Genomic DNA, 13,659 nt, shown 5'->3' on the forward strand with positions numbered 1-13,659 from the left:
GTGACAAAGTACTTGATCTTAAAAAGTAATAATTATAGCCAGAGTTGATGACTTCGTGTATCAGAATTACAGCAGAGGGAATATTTGGAGAGATTCTCTCTGCTATCAGTGTGTTGTAGAATTTGAAGAGCAATAATGATATTTGGAAGCCTGTTTTTGCTACAGGAGTTTTATAGAGAAAAAGAAGGAAGATCTTCATGATACTTCCATAAATATAGCAGAATTACTTTGTTAGTCCCTGAGGTGTGAGGTCATTGCACGGAAATTAGGAGTTGCTGCTTTTTAGCAGTGGTAAATACTGATGCAGTAAATAGTGTGGATTTTCTTTATTGACATAAGAAGACTTCTTTTTTTAATCTGTTTTTTTTTTTTTTTTTTTTTCTTTTCATTTTTTTTTTTGTAGAGCTGCTGTTGATGAAATATCTGGTAGTTGCATTAAAGATTTAAGGCCTATGCAAACACAGACAGTGCCACATCAGGCTGCGATTGGAGGAAGTGAAAAAGGAGATGATGATGATGATGATGTCAATGATTTAACAGGTATAATAGTTTTTTTTTTTTTATTGAAACTAACTATTAAATATTTTGGGGGGATTTTTTTTTGAGTATGATTTCTGAACAGTTACTTAAGCCCTTTCTACCTTTTAAAAAAAAGAGTAACAATAATGAAGAAAGTAGAAAAATACAAGTTTTGCCTTTTTACAAGTGTATCATAGGTGAGAAAAAAAAAAAATGCATCAAATTAATTATATTTCATAGTTGAAGAGGTGAAGAGATATTGGACATCTGTATTTAGAGAGCCGGTACCTAAAACTGTTCCTGAAACTGTTCCTGAAAGTGCAGAGCCCACTCTGAAAATTGAATTTCTTGATGATGTAAGTATGTAGTCAAGAACTTCATGGATCTTCAGAGTGATCTTAAATGATTTGTTCAAGTAGTGAAAACTACTATTAAAAACTTAAATTAACAACAGTTAAATAATTTCTAAATAAAATATATATCTATACATACCTGTTCCCTTTTACAATAGTTTTCTCCTGTTGTGTCCATGGACTCTTAATGTATAGAAATTATACAAAAAAAAAATTCTATACACTTTTAATCACTTGAGTTCATATTCCTTTTTGTAATCATAATCAATTGCTGAATATATATTTTTATAACTTAGTCTTATTGCACGGACTTGGAAGAATCATGTAACTTTTTGGTGACAGAAGCTGGGGCTATAGAAATGAATAACCAAAGAAAAACTGAACCACTTGAAGAGTTTGAAAGGTATGAGAAATACAGAGATTATTTGGAACAGAAAAGGAAGTAATCCTAACTTCTGATTTAGTTATATTCATAAATAGCAGGTTCTTTTCTTTGCAGACGATCATACTTCATATGAATGGGGAGAATCCTTGATTGTAAATTGTTTTAAAGCACAGTTAAATATATGTCTGCTCATCCTCATCACAAGACATAGTCTTTGGCAGTGTCATGACACTGTCAGTTACTACTTTCCCTTCCTTTACATTTCTTCCAAGATACTGTCTGAATGATGTTTGTTGTCCTTGAAAGTTGTTCTCTCCACCTCCTCCTCCATTTCATAGAATCACAGACTGGTTTGGATTGAAAGGGACTTTAAATCCAATCCGGTTCCAATCCTCTGCCATGGGCAGGGACACCTTCCTCTAGATCAGGCTGCCCAAAGCCCCATCCAACCTGGCCTTGAACACTTCCAGGGATGGGACATCTACAACTTCTCTGGGCAACCTATTCCAGTGCCTCACCTCCCTCATAGTAAATAATTGCTTCCTATTATCTAATTTAAATCTACTCTTAGTTTTCTTGTTGTTTGAGTGACCTAATGATATGATGACTATACTGTTGACTGTCTGTAACTGGAGATATATCACTTTGAAATGTATTTTATTTGCTTGATCACTCCAAATGTTAAACCATCTAAGATATATTCCTTCCTGTTAAACCGTCTAAGATATATTCCTTCATATGTTTGGAATTAAAGGTAAAATTACTCTTCTGTATGCTCTTAACTAAGTAGGAGCAGGGACTACATGCAGGCAAATATGTAACATGTCAGTGTTATGCTCTGATACTCATATAACTAATTTTGTAAATCCTGATGAAACTTAGAGCCCTAATATTGACTGTCATTTTAAATGATACGTGTGATTCTTCTGACATGCCACAATATATTCATGATAAGATGTGCTATATTTTCTTTTGCTCTTCTGATCTTTCCTGCTTCGTCTGTTTCAAAGTTTTCCAGCAGTTGCAGGTCAGAACAACACACTACTAGACCTTTTGCCAGAAGAAACTGTGGGCACGATGAGGAAGTCATCGTGTCATTTAACTGCCACAGCTGACACTCTGTATCTTTTACATCTTCCTCTTGACAGAAATCCTGTTTCTTCTGAAGAAATTTTGCATGGTAAATTTTGAAAACTATTTTTACTATATAAATTACTTTTTATCCTGTGACAAAATAGTAAAATGGCTATGTCTTGTATAAACAAAGCAAAGCAGTATGTAGAATTATTCACAGTCTAATAAAATGAATTTCAAACCATTATTACAATTTTTAAAGAAAGATTTCAAAATTGCTATTATTGGAGTTTTTGTGTTGACTCTACCTAGACTATAATGGTAACTGTGAAATGTATTATCGTGGACTAGTTGGAAGTATGTTAAGAGTATTATCAAGATTTACTCTTTTCATGAACAGTGATGTATGGGAACATATGCATTAGATATGGAACAGGTCCTACTAGCTGGTAAGTCTGCTCTGGGTATGTTAGCATCTCAGGATATCAGTCAGGAAGCTGATGAATATTAACTGTTCTTTTTATTTTATGCCATAATGAAAGCCCTATGAAAATTAAAATGTAAAGTTTGAATGGAGGTTTTGTATTCTAATCTCATAAAATATAGTAGACTTGCAGATTGTAATTCATAGCAGTTTCCATTTAAGAAAAAAAAAGGCACAATTTTGTTTTTACTCTTGTAGGAAAAATGGTTGTCTGCAATGTTCTTGAAAGAAATGCTGAACAAAAGGACACTATCGAACTAAAGACTGCGGGAAGATCACTCAGCTCCTGTAAACTACCTGAGAAGACCTCTGACCCTAATGAACTAAAGAGCAACAATTATCTCTTCAAGATACAATTGCAGAAAAATGATAAAGATTCACAAGAACTGGATGGTGGCTGCAACAGCCAGAGTTTGGTTATGCCTGGAATTACAACGTCCTCAGCGGTAAAATGTTATGCTTAGCAATTAAAGATATATAAACTGTAGCTTATACTTTCCCAGGTTATCGTGAGGAACATACCCTGTTGCTGAATCGGTTGAGAGACAGTGATAGATGTATAGTTACCGCAAAATACTCTACCTCTATTTCCCATCTTCCTCCAGAAAATCCCTCAAAGCAACCAACAGTCTAGTTTTATTCAGAGGATTGTTATTGCTTCCATATTTCATCTAAGGGGATGGAGGCTTTCATACCTTCTGCTTTGTGTTGTCAGTCTTCTGTTGATATATTTTTTTATTTTTTTTTAAAGGGCTTATCTGAGAAGATAAAATAGCCCTTCCCATGTTAGTATCAAGGTTGATACACCTACCTAATCTAAAATATTCAAAATGTTCTTTCAGTTAAAAAAAAAAAAAAAAAAAAAAGTGGAAAGAAAAAAAATCTGGAGAAAGTTGGAACACTAGATTTAGAGTCACTGTATTGCTTTAGCTGATGTTTACAAAGATATTTGTTAACAATCAAAGAGCCACTTCTAATGTCCACAGTCAGTCAACAGAAGAAGAGACTCAAACTCTTGCAAAGTTAGCAATGGAAGCTTATAGGATTTGAAAGCATTGTATCATGTAAAGCCACCAGCCTTTTGAATATCCATTACACTAGGCTATCAGAATCATTCTAAGTTTTATAAAATGAGCATTTTATGAATATAAATTTGCCAGGGCAATTTATGAAGCATTTTCCTGTTTCTAATCTGTTTGTGTTTTATTCAAGTTACAGGATGTATCCAAAATACAGAAATCTGCTTCTCCACAGTATCGGGGACTTGAAGGTTTCTTTGTTGTAGGTGTAAACCCTAAACAAGTAATGCTGGAAGCAAGTTCTTCACTGCCTGCTGACTCATGCGCAATGAAAAGAAGTATCTCATTTCCAGGTAATGGCGTATGAAATCCTCAAACACAATACTTATTTATCACTGCCATTGTAAGACACCCCTCACTTTATGTAGCTTGGATCCAGCTTACTTTTAGAAGTCACTTTGGAGTAACAATTACGCCAGCATACACAACTGGTGGTGTGAAAAGATGAAACAAATTCACTACCACTATTAAATCACATTAATTTAGAGCCATACATTTGTATCCTTCTCTGTATCACCTGAAAATTTGGTTCCAGTATTTCTGGAAATTTCTGCTTTTCCTTGTGCATAATATACATCACCAAAAGGCATCGTTATGCTATTGCTTCTAATGGTATATGAAACAACATGTGGCATGATTGGCAAACATGAGTATTAATTTGATTTAGTATATCACTTGAATTAAAAAATTATTATTGTTAAATGCTTGATTATATTATGTGCAGAAAACTTGATGCATGACTTCTTTAAATCACAGAAATTAAATGCAGCAAATATAGTAACAGTAAATATGTGTAAACACAAAATCAACAAAGATTTTCCTCTACTACTTCTTATTTCAGGATATGAGAAGTGGGTTGCTGACAGGAGCTTAAGTGAATGCGCTGATGACTCTGTAGTTCAAGGTGTCATAGAAAGTCAACTGAATAGATCTTCAAGTGGTCTTGAGACTCAAAATAGAATTTCTCCTCTGATGGTAGTGTGCAGATCATACTCAGGTAAGGATAAATAAATGAGACCCTACTTTAACAGGTTATTTTACCTCATACTTATTTTTAAGGATGTTTGTAACCTTGTTTATTTTAAGCAAAGAATATAGTTTAGTGATCTACTCAGTTTAGGTGCTCATGCCTGTGAGATGGGAGTTGTAGCACTGGCTTCTCCTCTGTTAGGATTGTAATATTTATGTATAACAAATATTTTTGGAATCTGTCAATTTTTAATTAGTCTTTTGAATGGCAACAACTGATAAGGCAGAATCTGACAGCACAGAATCTTACGTTATTTCAGAGAAAACAACATTAAGTTGAAATCTGTAAAACAGCATGCGACTGTCAGTGCGCAGTGTGTGACTCCCCCTAATGCACCACCATTAAGCAGATTTGGCTGTGGTCAGGCCTGGTAAGCAAACTGCTGCTTCCCAGAGATGAAAACAAATATTTGAAGATTTGCTTTCTTCAGTTGTATTATTCAACAGGAGACATGCCTATAACTTGTGTTTGATAGAGCTTGTGTATTCCTCTTCATTACATACCATGATGTCTGTAGTGGTCTCCCCCTCCTGAATGTAGTGCAAAGTGTGTGAAGTTTTACAGAATTTATGATGAAATCATTTGAAAACTTATAATTGGCACTTACATAGGAATTCAGCCTTTGTAAAAGAAACCTTTGTACCAAAGATTTAACTATCAAAAATTCATCATTACTTTGTCTCTATACCAAATACTCAGAAAACATTCCTCAAAAAACTCCATTAGGGGATTGATAGTAACACATAGAGGGGAAAAAAAAAGAGAGAGAATGTATCCCCCTGTTCTTGTGTTTAGAGATGTGGAACTGACAGGTGACTTTTTGTTCCATATGGTGAACAGAAGCAGAAAAACAAACAACAAACCATTAATATTGCAGGCGTTCTGGAGTTTTGGCAGATATTTAAATCACCATGATGGATTCAGCTGCTAATAGGAAGACATTAACCAATACTTTTATAACGTTTTTCTTTTATAAATGTTCTTCACAGTCTTGCAGTGCTTTAAATGAGCAGAATATGAACAGTCACGGAAATATCAGTCTGATTTGTTCCAGCTAGGAAGAAGCACAGTTTGAGATTTGTCTGTACTGGCTGTTCATAACTGTTCTTGCCTTTCTTCTGATTATATAAATCATATTTTCACTCATTAAAACTACTGTTTTACGTAAGCATTGATAATATTACAAAATTAAATGCAATGTCAAATGTGGTTGCTAATACATTGACAACATAACCACCAGTTGCACAAGGCACACTTGTAACACCTATCATAACAGAAGTTCTCTTTTTCAGTGACAATCTGCATGTCTAAATCTTTGAGCTTTTATGAATGTCATGAAACATTGTTTTAAATATGAGAGGAAAATTATGCCTCTTTTTTTTTTTTTTTTTTCTTCCCATTTTGAGATTTTTAAAATACCCGTTAAAATAATTTAAGAATTTAAAAAGTGATGGGAGTAAAGTTTTCTTCTGCAAGAAGATTTCAGCAATTTTTTTGCTCAATGTTTTGTCCTGTGTGGACTTCTGATCTGGTTATTTAAATATATAAATAAAATTAGAAGCTTGCTCTGTGGTGATTGTTTTGATTTTAGGTGATTTTTATAACTTCATCTATACATTTGTATTTTGGGTAAAATGACATATATATAGCAATTTGTTAGAAGTTGTGACTTCGTGTGATTTCAGGGAATGATTCCAAAAGACCTCATTCGGCAGATATGCTACAGCATAAACTGACTAGAAATTGTCCAAAAAACGTTCAGCCAAGACCAAAGAGTTCACCTATACATACATTTAGAGTTGATACTGAGATACCAAAGCATCAGTGCATTGATGTAACTAAGCAAGATGAGGATCATTGGAAATATATTGCTGACCAAGAAGCCCTACTTACTCTGGAAAAAGAATTACAAAGTTATGCAAGTAAGTGGCAATATTGCCTTTTTTTCCCCTTTTATGCTTGTAAGTTATATAATGAAAACAAGTAGCTATTTATTTTGTTATTATTAGATCTAACTGATATTGGGATGTATATAATTGAAGATTGATTTATTTCTTTTTGATCATACTTCAACCTACCCTTAATTTAGTAGAAGCAAACTGTTTCATGCAGCTTTCTTATTTTTTTTTCTACTTTCCTCAATTTTGTTTGAGAAATCTACAGAATATGATAGGTACTCTTTCAGAGCATGGATTTATTTTAAATAAGTATCCCGAATTTTTTGTTTATATTTGTTACTGAAATAATTGAAAATATTTCAGGTTCACAAGAAAAACTTTACAGCTTAACTTCTGAAGATGTAACCTCTTCTAGCAGATGCTTGAGGAAGATATATGGAAACATTACAGATTTCCATAAAAACTTGGAACTAAAAGACCAGAACAGAGATGATATGCCTGGGTAAGTTAAACTCCCCAAGTATGTTTTTATGGTACTGTAAAATGGTTAATATGCATATTAGACAAACATATTGCCAGTACTGAAAAATAAAGTCTTAACTTTCTGATTTTACTTTTCATCCTGTTTACAAATGTTAGCATGACCTATTTTGTATCCTGGTGTTTTAAGTCAGTACTCTCAAATTTAGAGTAAAGTGATAGATTTTGTTGTTGACACCCTAAGTTATAAATTTGGGTATTTCTGAAAATTCTGAAAAATTAAGTCACTAACTTTTTTTTTTTTTTTTTTTTTTTTTTCCCTGAAAAGAAGTTCGCTTTCCTAATTTACCCATTCTAGGACGTGGGCTTTCTGTACCTAGGCCTAATAGTGACAGTGTTCTTTTGCCTTCTTGTTTAAGAGGTGAAAATATATGTGATAAAAGCTGAGGGGGATATAATGAATATAGTAGCTTGCAGTTATGTATACTTGCATACTTGTATGTATACAGTAAAAACTGTTTTTCTGCCTTTTATTTCTGTGTATGTGAACATGTCTGAATTGCGTTAGCTAGAGTAGCTTGAGGAATTTGAGCTGCTGATAATCACTGTTGTGTATTTCTTTTAAGGGGCTGTGATGAAGGCCAAATGGATGATAAGGAAGAAATTCTAGAGGATAAACGACAGGTTCTTGCATTACAGTGAACATGCAAAGAATTTAATGTAATTTTTATCTTTGCATATCATATGAAATCAAGAAGCAGACAGAGAGGTATCTTGAATGCTGCTGATATTATTTATTAAAGATTATTTTGTAAACCTGTGAATAAAAAAAATGTTAAAATTCACTTGGTTTTGACTTTTTCCTGGTACGACGAAGCAACAGAATAATAGAAAACTTGAGTCTTGTATTATTTATTATTCTAGTGTTGAACTTGCATCTCTGTTGTATCAAAAGGTTTAGGGTTTTTAGGTAGGCATCAAATGAACTGAACTCCATGTTTTCTATGCCAAAACAAAGTATTATTTAAGTGGAAAACTAAAAACAACAGTATTTACAAAATAATGCTAGAGCAGATTTTTGGCTGTCTGATCTGTGTGTTTAAGGGTAGTTGTAGTTCTTTCCACCTTCCCAGACAATATAAGGTTCATAAAACCAATATAACTTCAGTAAAAGCTGCTTGACTGTTACGTGCTGTGTGCTGACATGATACTGTCATGTAAAAAAAAGTTTGGTTGTTTTATAGCTGTGTGTGGATTTGGCAGAATGTAAGATTTCTGTCTGATTGTGTTGGGAAATTTTTAAAGCAGGATTAACTAAAAGCTTTGGTCTGATAATTGCTCTCACCTGTTTTTGGATAAATCACTTGCCATGGTTAAAATTAATGGTTAATGCTCACAGAAGCTTTCCTATAGAAATAGAAACTTTACATCCTGGCTTACATCTTCCATCTACATTTCACTGTTATCTCATAACTGGTTTACATGGGGAGTTTGCATAAGATGCAATTCAAAGACCAACACTGTACATAGTTTGGACTATATTATTATCCATTTTATGTTTAATGAAAGGATTATGCATCTACTTTAGTCATTACTCACCACAGCAACAGTGACACAAAATTTCATGTTAGAGGCCTTTTATTAAAGGTCATGATTTTCATCACTACATTGGTTAATTAACAAATATAGGTAGTTTAAAGAAGTTAATTTTGTTTATAGCCTCAACTGTTTAAAGACATCATTGACTGCTCATCCTGAAAGCCTTGTGATTTTATGTTCAGGTGGCAAATGACCTTCATTAATGTAACAGTGGAAACATTCCAATATATTATTTGGATTCTGATAATTAAATACTTGTTTGCATTCTCCTTAATGCCACAGAACTCTAATGTAGTGTGCATTTGTTTTCTATTCCGCTCCTCAGTTATGCACTAGTACCACACAGCATGAACAATTTCTTTCTACAGGAAGAAGTACTTGAGTATCCCTAGTTCACAAAAACTAGAACTGTTGGGCTGAACAGGCCATTGATTTGACCTCCTGCCTCATTTCGCCTCTTTAAGGTGAGGGCTTAGTTTTTCACTTTAGTTTTCTCAACAAAGTTTACCATATATTGATATTTTATTACAGTAGTTTGCCAAGAATTCTAAGAATAAAATCAGAAAGCAGGTTTCCTGCTTTGTAGATTAAGGTCAATGCTTCTCTCTCATGGCTGTAACCTTTTCTTTCTTTCTGAGTTACTTTTCTAAATATTCCTATTACACTCATTTCCCTTGCAGAAAGGGAACAGATAGGCTGGCTGCTTCCATGCTGTTCGCAACCCATTTTAACTTGTAAACCACTGGTGTAGGTGCTACTGTATTGTGTGCCTAGACCCCTCAACAACCATATTAAACCTTTGTGTTTGAGATTGTAAGAGAAAAACAAAAAGTCACAGTCTATTGTCCACATCTGATTTTAACAGCTCTCCCATGCCATTCCTTTTTCCTGAAAGAAAAAATGTTTCTGACAAAACTTTGGACAGAAAATGAGTTTATTTCAAAGTAATAGTAATCTCCCTGTTTAGTGATAATTTAAACACATCTCAGTTTTATATTCCTAGTTTTAACACACCTCGAGATGTTTTTGTTATAAGGATTTTTTCTTCAAGACATAGTAGTAGGACTGCTATCCTAACTAGAAGACCAAAAAGAACATCAGACCTGATGCAGTTCTGTGACATTGATTGCTTGTTTTCTGTTGCATATAGAACAAATCCGGTGCTGGAAGCTCATGGCTTTCAACAGTTAGTGGATGTGATTTAATCTGCATTACTTCCTTGATACAAATGTGTTGTGCAATTGGTTATGGTTTAGTGTTGGTTTTGCTTCTTCCTCCTGTGCCATTTGTAAGGGTGGCTGGAGCTGAACCCATGTCAATGGACTTGCACAGAAAAACGATCTCTTCTGGCCAATAGAGAAAGAGAAAAGAAGGACAAAGATTAAATAGCAGCTTATATTTCTGAGCTTCTAGGGTGAGCCTACATGTCTTTTTGGTGTATATTGACTTTTAGTAACATTTAAAATGACCTGATGTTATACAACATAGATCTTATATCTTAGGAATTACAATGGCAATCAATTTGGTTTTTGTAATCTATTTTGAAGTGGACATCAAAATCAGTATATATATTAAATTATTCTAGCATTCGTGTAGATACATCTACTTCAGTAGTCTGGCAGACTCCAGAGAGACAAATGTCTGAGCCCTTGAAGTAGGTGTTGGAAACAGGATGGTGGAATGCTGCTTTTCTACACCAAAGTATGTCAGAATTGGCCTTCAGTCACTCTGTGCGCTCTTAAGGTTGTGAAAACAGAAATTATGTTCGTTGTAAACAGCATCAGTAACTAAGCCTTGGAAACAGGCCAGAAATGAGTCAGGAAACAATTAGGACATTTTTAGAGTAGTAATGGCTATAACTGTAGCCTAGTTATATTAGCCATAGTTGTAGCTACAACTACAGCTTTCCTCTCATAGCCTAATTTCTGCATTTTTAAAGGTGACTTTGAAATTTGCATTCATTAAAAAGATGTCAATTGGTTTTGTTGTATATTTAGGAGAAGGTGGGAATGGGAACAAGGTTACGGACTGCATACTTTTTACTTTCTTTAAAAAGAAGGCAGTATCCTGGCCTTCCTTTCAGCAGAGATTATGCAAATGGCTTAATTTTGAATGATGGAATCTTAAGAACATCCAGGGACAGCCTATCTCTTCTTAATAAAGTCTCGGGGAGTCTTGCCAGTGAAAAGCACATAATGTTCTTAGTCACATTTTTGCTTTTAACGTTTAAATGACTTTGGAATCCATTTTATAAGACCTACTACATTATGCAATATCTTCTCCGTCATTGTAATGGATTCTACTGCCTGCATTAGCTACTGTGTACTGGACTTCATCTGCTTTCACCCTAGTCAGTCAACCTACTGACTATACAAACTGTGTCTCAGCTGTGGGGTTTGCCTATTGCTTACAGGACTTAGGTCTGATGACAGGCGTTTATCATTCCTGTTTTGTATGGTATATACATTTAGCTAGGCAACCAAAGAACATTAAGGTTTCGTTTCTGGTAATTTTTTAAACACAATAGGATGTTTAGAGCTCAACAAAAGCTTTTATTATTGTTATTATTTAGTGAAATGCCAGAAAAATAATTTGAGAGTTTTATTAGTTGCAGCTCACTCTTGCCCAGACAGCTGTGCTCTCAGCATGTTGTCAAAATAAGACTTGTCTCAGAAGCCGAAGCAGCCTAGGAAGCTAATCAATTTAAAACACCCAGCAAAAGTTATGGGGCACGCCAAAGTATTAGCAGTATTTAGTAGTCTGTCAAGGCATAGGAAAATCACTGTCAGAGTAATACCATGTTTTTCCCTTTTGGTATTAAGACTGTTACTGCTCTCTGATCTGCATTCTGGAAAACAAGAAAACAGCTAGGTAAGGGCGGTAATGACTAGTAACAGTTCATCTAGTAAGTAAAATGATGAGAGTCAAATGTCCTGTCTAGGAAGAGCCCGTTTGGAAGAAGAGCTCCAATGGAAAACCTCGGAAACTTTTAGAAAATTGTCTGATAGAAATAATGTCAGTATGCATTTTTCTAGCAGTATTTGTTTTCTGTAACTGTGGGACTAAATTGCACATCAGTGAATCCTCTATGGGATGGGGAGGGCTACCCACCAGTGACTGCGTCCAGGAATTCAACAGGTGCTTGAAAAGAAGCAGGCTGAAAAGTGCTCAGTATCCTCATGTGTGCTATTGCTATCTTTCATTAATTAAAATCACTCAAAACCCCCCACAATATTTAGAAGAGCATAACATCTCCTTTTGGTAATATCTATTCTATAGTTGATGCTTCATTTTGATTCAAATTCTGTTGTCTTACAATGTGAGAATCTCTGTGCTTTTTGAAAGTCCCTCATAATTTACAAATCAGTTAAACGTTTTTGCATGAATGACAACCAAGGATTTGTGCCTGCAAGTATCACTGCATGAAGTGGGCTATTTAAAGCAAAATCTATTTGCTACAGATAAAAGAAAAATGCTCTGAATTTGAGTGATATGTCAAAATGTCAACTAAATTGTCAGCCAAATGTGGCAGCTGTTCCATTCTTAGGTTCATTTTATATAAAAGATAACTGAGGAATGTTGTAGCTGGTTTTGTTTAGTGAAAGTAATTTTTTTATTAAAAATGACTTTTTCGGTAATCATATTTGACAACGAACAGCTGAACTTTTATCTACATTTCTGAAAAAACACCTGCCTGTTTCCAAAATATTAAGAAACCTGTATCTTCTATGCAGAATACTGTTGAACACTATTAGAGATCCAGCCCAGTTCCCTCCTATATTCTTCTGTGCTTTCTTGTGATGTTCTCCAACAGCCCCTGCTGCCTTTCATTCCGGCAGTCCTTATCAAGGTGCAACACCCTGCAAGGTAAAACAAGTAAAGATCCTTGTGTAACCCTCCTCAATTCTTTCTCCATTTCTTTTGCCTCCTGTTTGCATCTACTAGTTCCTCAAACTTTGCATCTTGTCCTTAATCTATTCTCTTTCTTCCCATGGAGGCCTCCCTCCCCCTACTCCAGCCTTGCTGCAGTCAGGGGAAGTTGTGTTTTTTCTCGATTCCCCACTGTTAGCCAGTCCTTGCCCTCTGTTCCTCAGCAGGCTTGAAGGCTGAAGCCTTTGTTTTGTTCAGGGCTGTTCCTCTTTGCTCAGCAGCCCTCAGCAGGGATGTTGCTAGTACCATCGAAGCACTTCAGATAGATCTTTGTTCAGGAAACTTGAAAACAATTGATTGCTATTCTTTTGTGTGTGCGACAATCAAGAACTAAAAGCTCTCCCAAGATGCACACGACACGGCTCTTCCAGTACAAATTCTAACTTAAAAGGTGCACATTTTACACAAATGAGAATGTTGTACTTACCTTGGGTTATTAGAAATGTAGCATCATGTAAACAGAGCACTGTTAAAAGCAGTAAGAGTTCCGGGTTAGTTTTTAAGAAGATGAGGGAAGTCAGCAAAGGAAGGGTAGAAAGAAAGACAGACTAGGTTTAATTGTATAAACGCACACAGTTGGCTGTGTAGATAAGGAGTTATTTCATATTTTGGCAAGGTGGAACTAGATCTAAAATGGCAAGCTGGCGTATTGAAAGAGCAGCAGTGTGTTTATGAATGCTCAAGCTTACATTCATATGTTTTCAGCGTGTGCGTATAAAAGCGATGTAAACGGCTAATAAAGGCAAATCATTTCCCAGCGATTCCGGAATACGCAGCAGCTTTAGTTTTATGGCTTTGGTCAGATTCCCTCATATACTTACCTCACTT

General features: G+C 34.9%; 1 protein-coding gene across 20 annotated transcripts in view; it reads left to right on the plus strand.

Moving 5' to 3' along the window:
• Window positions 1–8,158, plus strand: part of ZBBX (zinc finger B-box domain containing) — a 29,661-nt gene extending 21,503 nt beyond the window's left edge. For 10 of the 20 annotated variants that reach the window (XM_084529159.1, XM_084529167.1, XM_084529164.1 and 7 more), the window contains 10 exons: window positions 404–540; window positions 760–875; window positions 1,169–1,275; window positions 2,268–2,437; window positions 3,014–3,261; window positions 4,028–4,187; window positions 4,736–4,891; window positions 6,610–6,846; window positions 7,186–7,324; window positions 7,929–8,154. In XM_084529159.1, the coding sequence (XP_084385285.1) occupies window positions 404–540; window positions 760–875; window positions 1,169–1,275; window positions 2,268–2,437; window positions 3,014–3,261; window positions 4,028–4,187; window positions 4,736–4,891; window positions 6,610–6,846; window positions 7,186–7,324; window positions 7,929–8,004 (1,546 nt within the window). In that variant the 3' untranslated portion in view covers window positions 8,005–8,154. Of the gene's footprint in view, window positions 1–403; window positions 541–759; window positions 876–1,168; window positions 1,276–2,267; window positions 2,438–3,013; window positions 3,262–4,021; window positions 4,188–4,735; window positions 4,892–6,609; window positions 6,847–7,185; window positions 7,325–7,928 lie in introns of all 20 variants that reach the window. The other 10 variants (XM_084529151.1, XM_084529153.1, XM_084529150.1 and 7 more) reach the window with 6 other exon arrangements.
• The last annotated feature ends 5,501 nt before the right edge of the window (window positions 8,159–13,659 follow it).

This window comes from Aythya ferina (genome assembly GCF_964211825.1).
Source record: "Aythya ferina genome assembly, chromosome: 9".
Classification (NCBI taxonomy): Eukaryota; Metazoa; Chordata; class Aves; order Anseriformes; family Anatidae; genus Aythya; species Aythya ferina.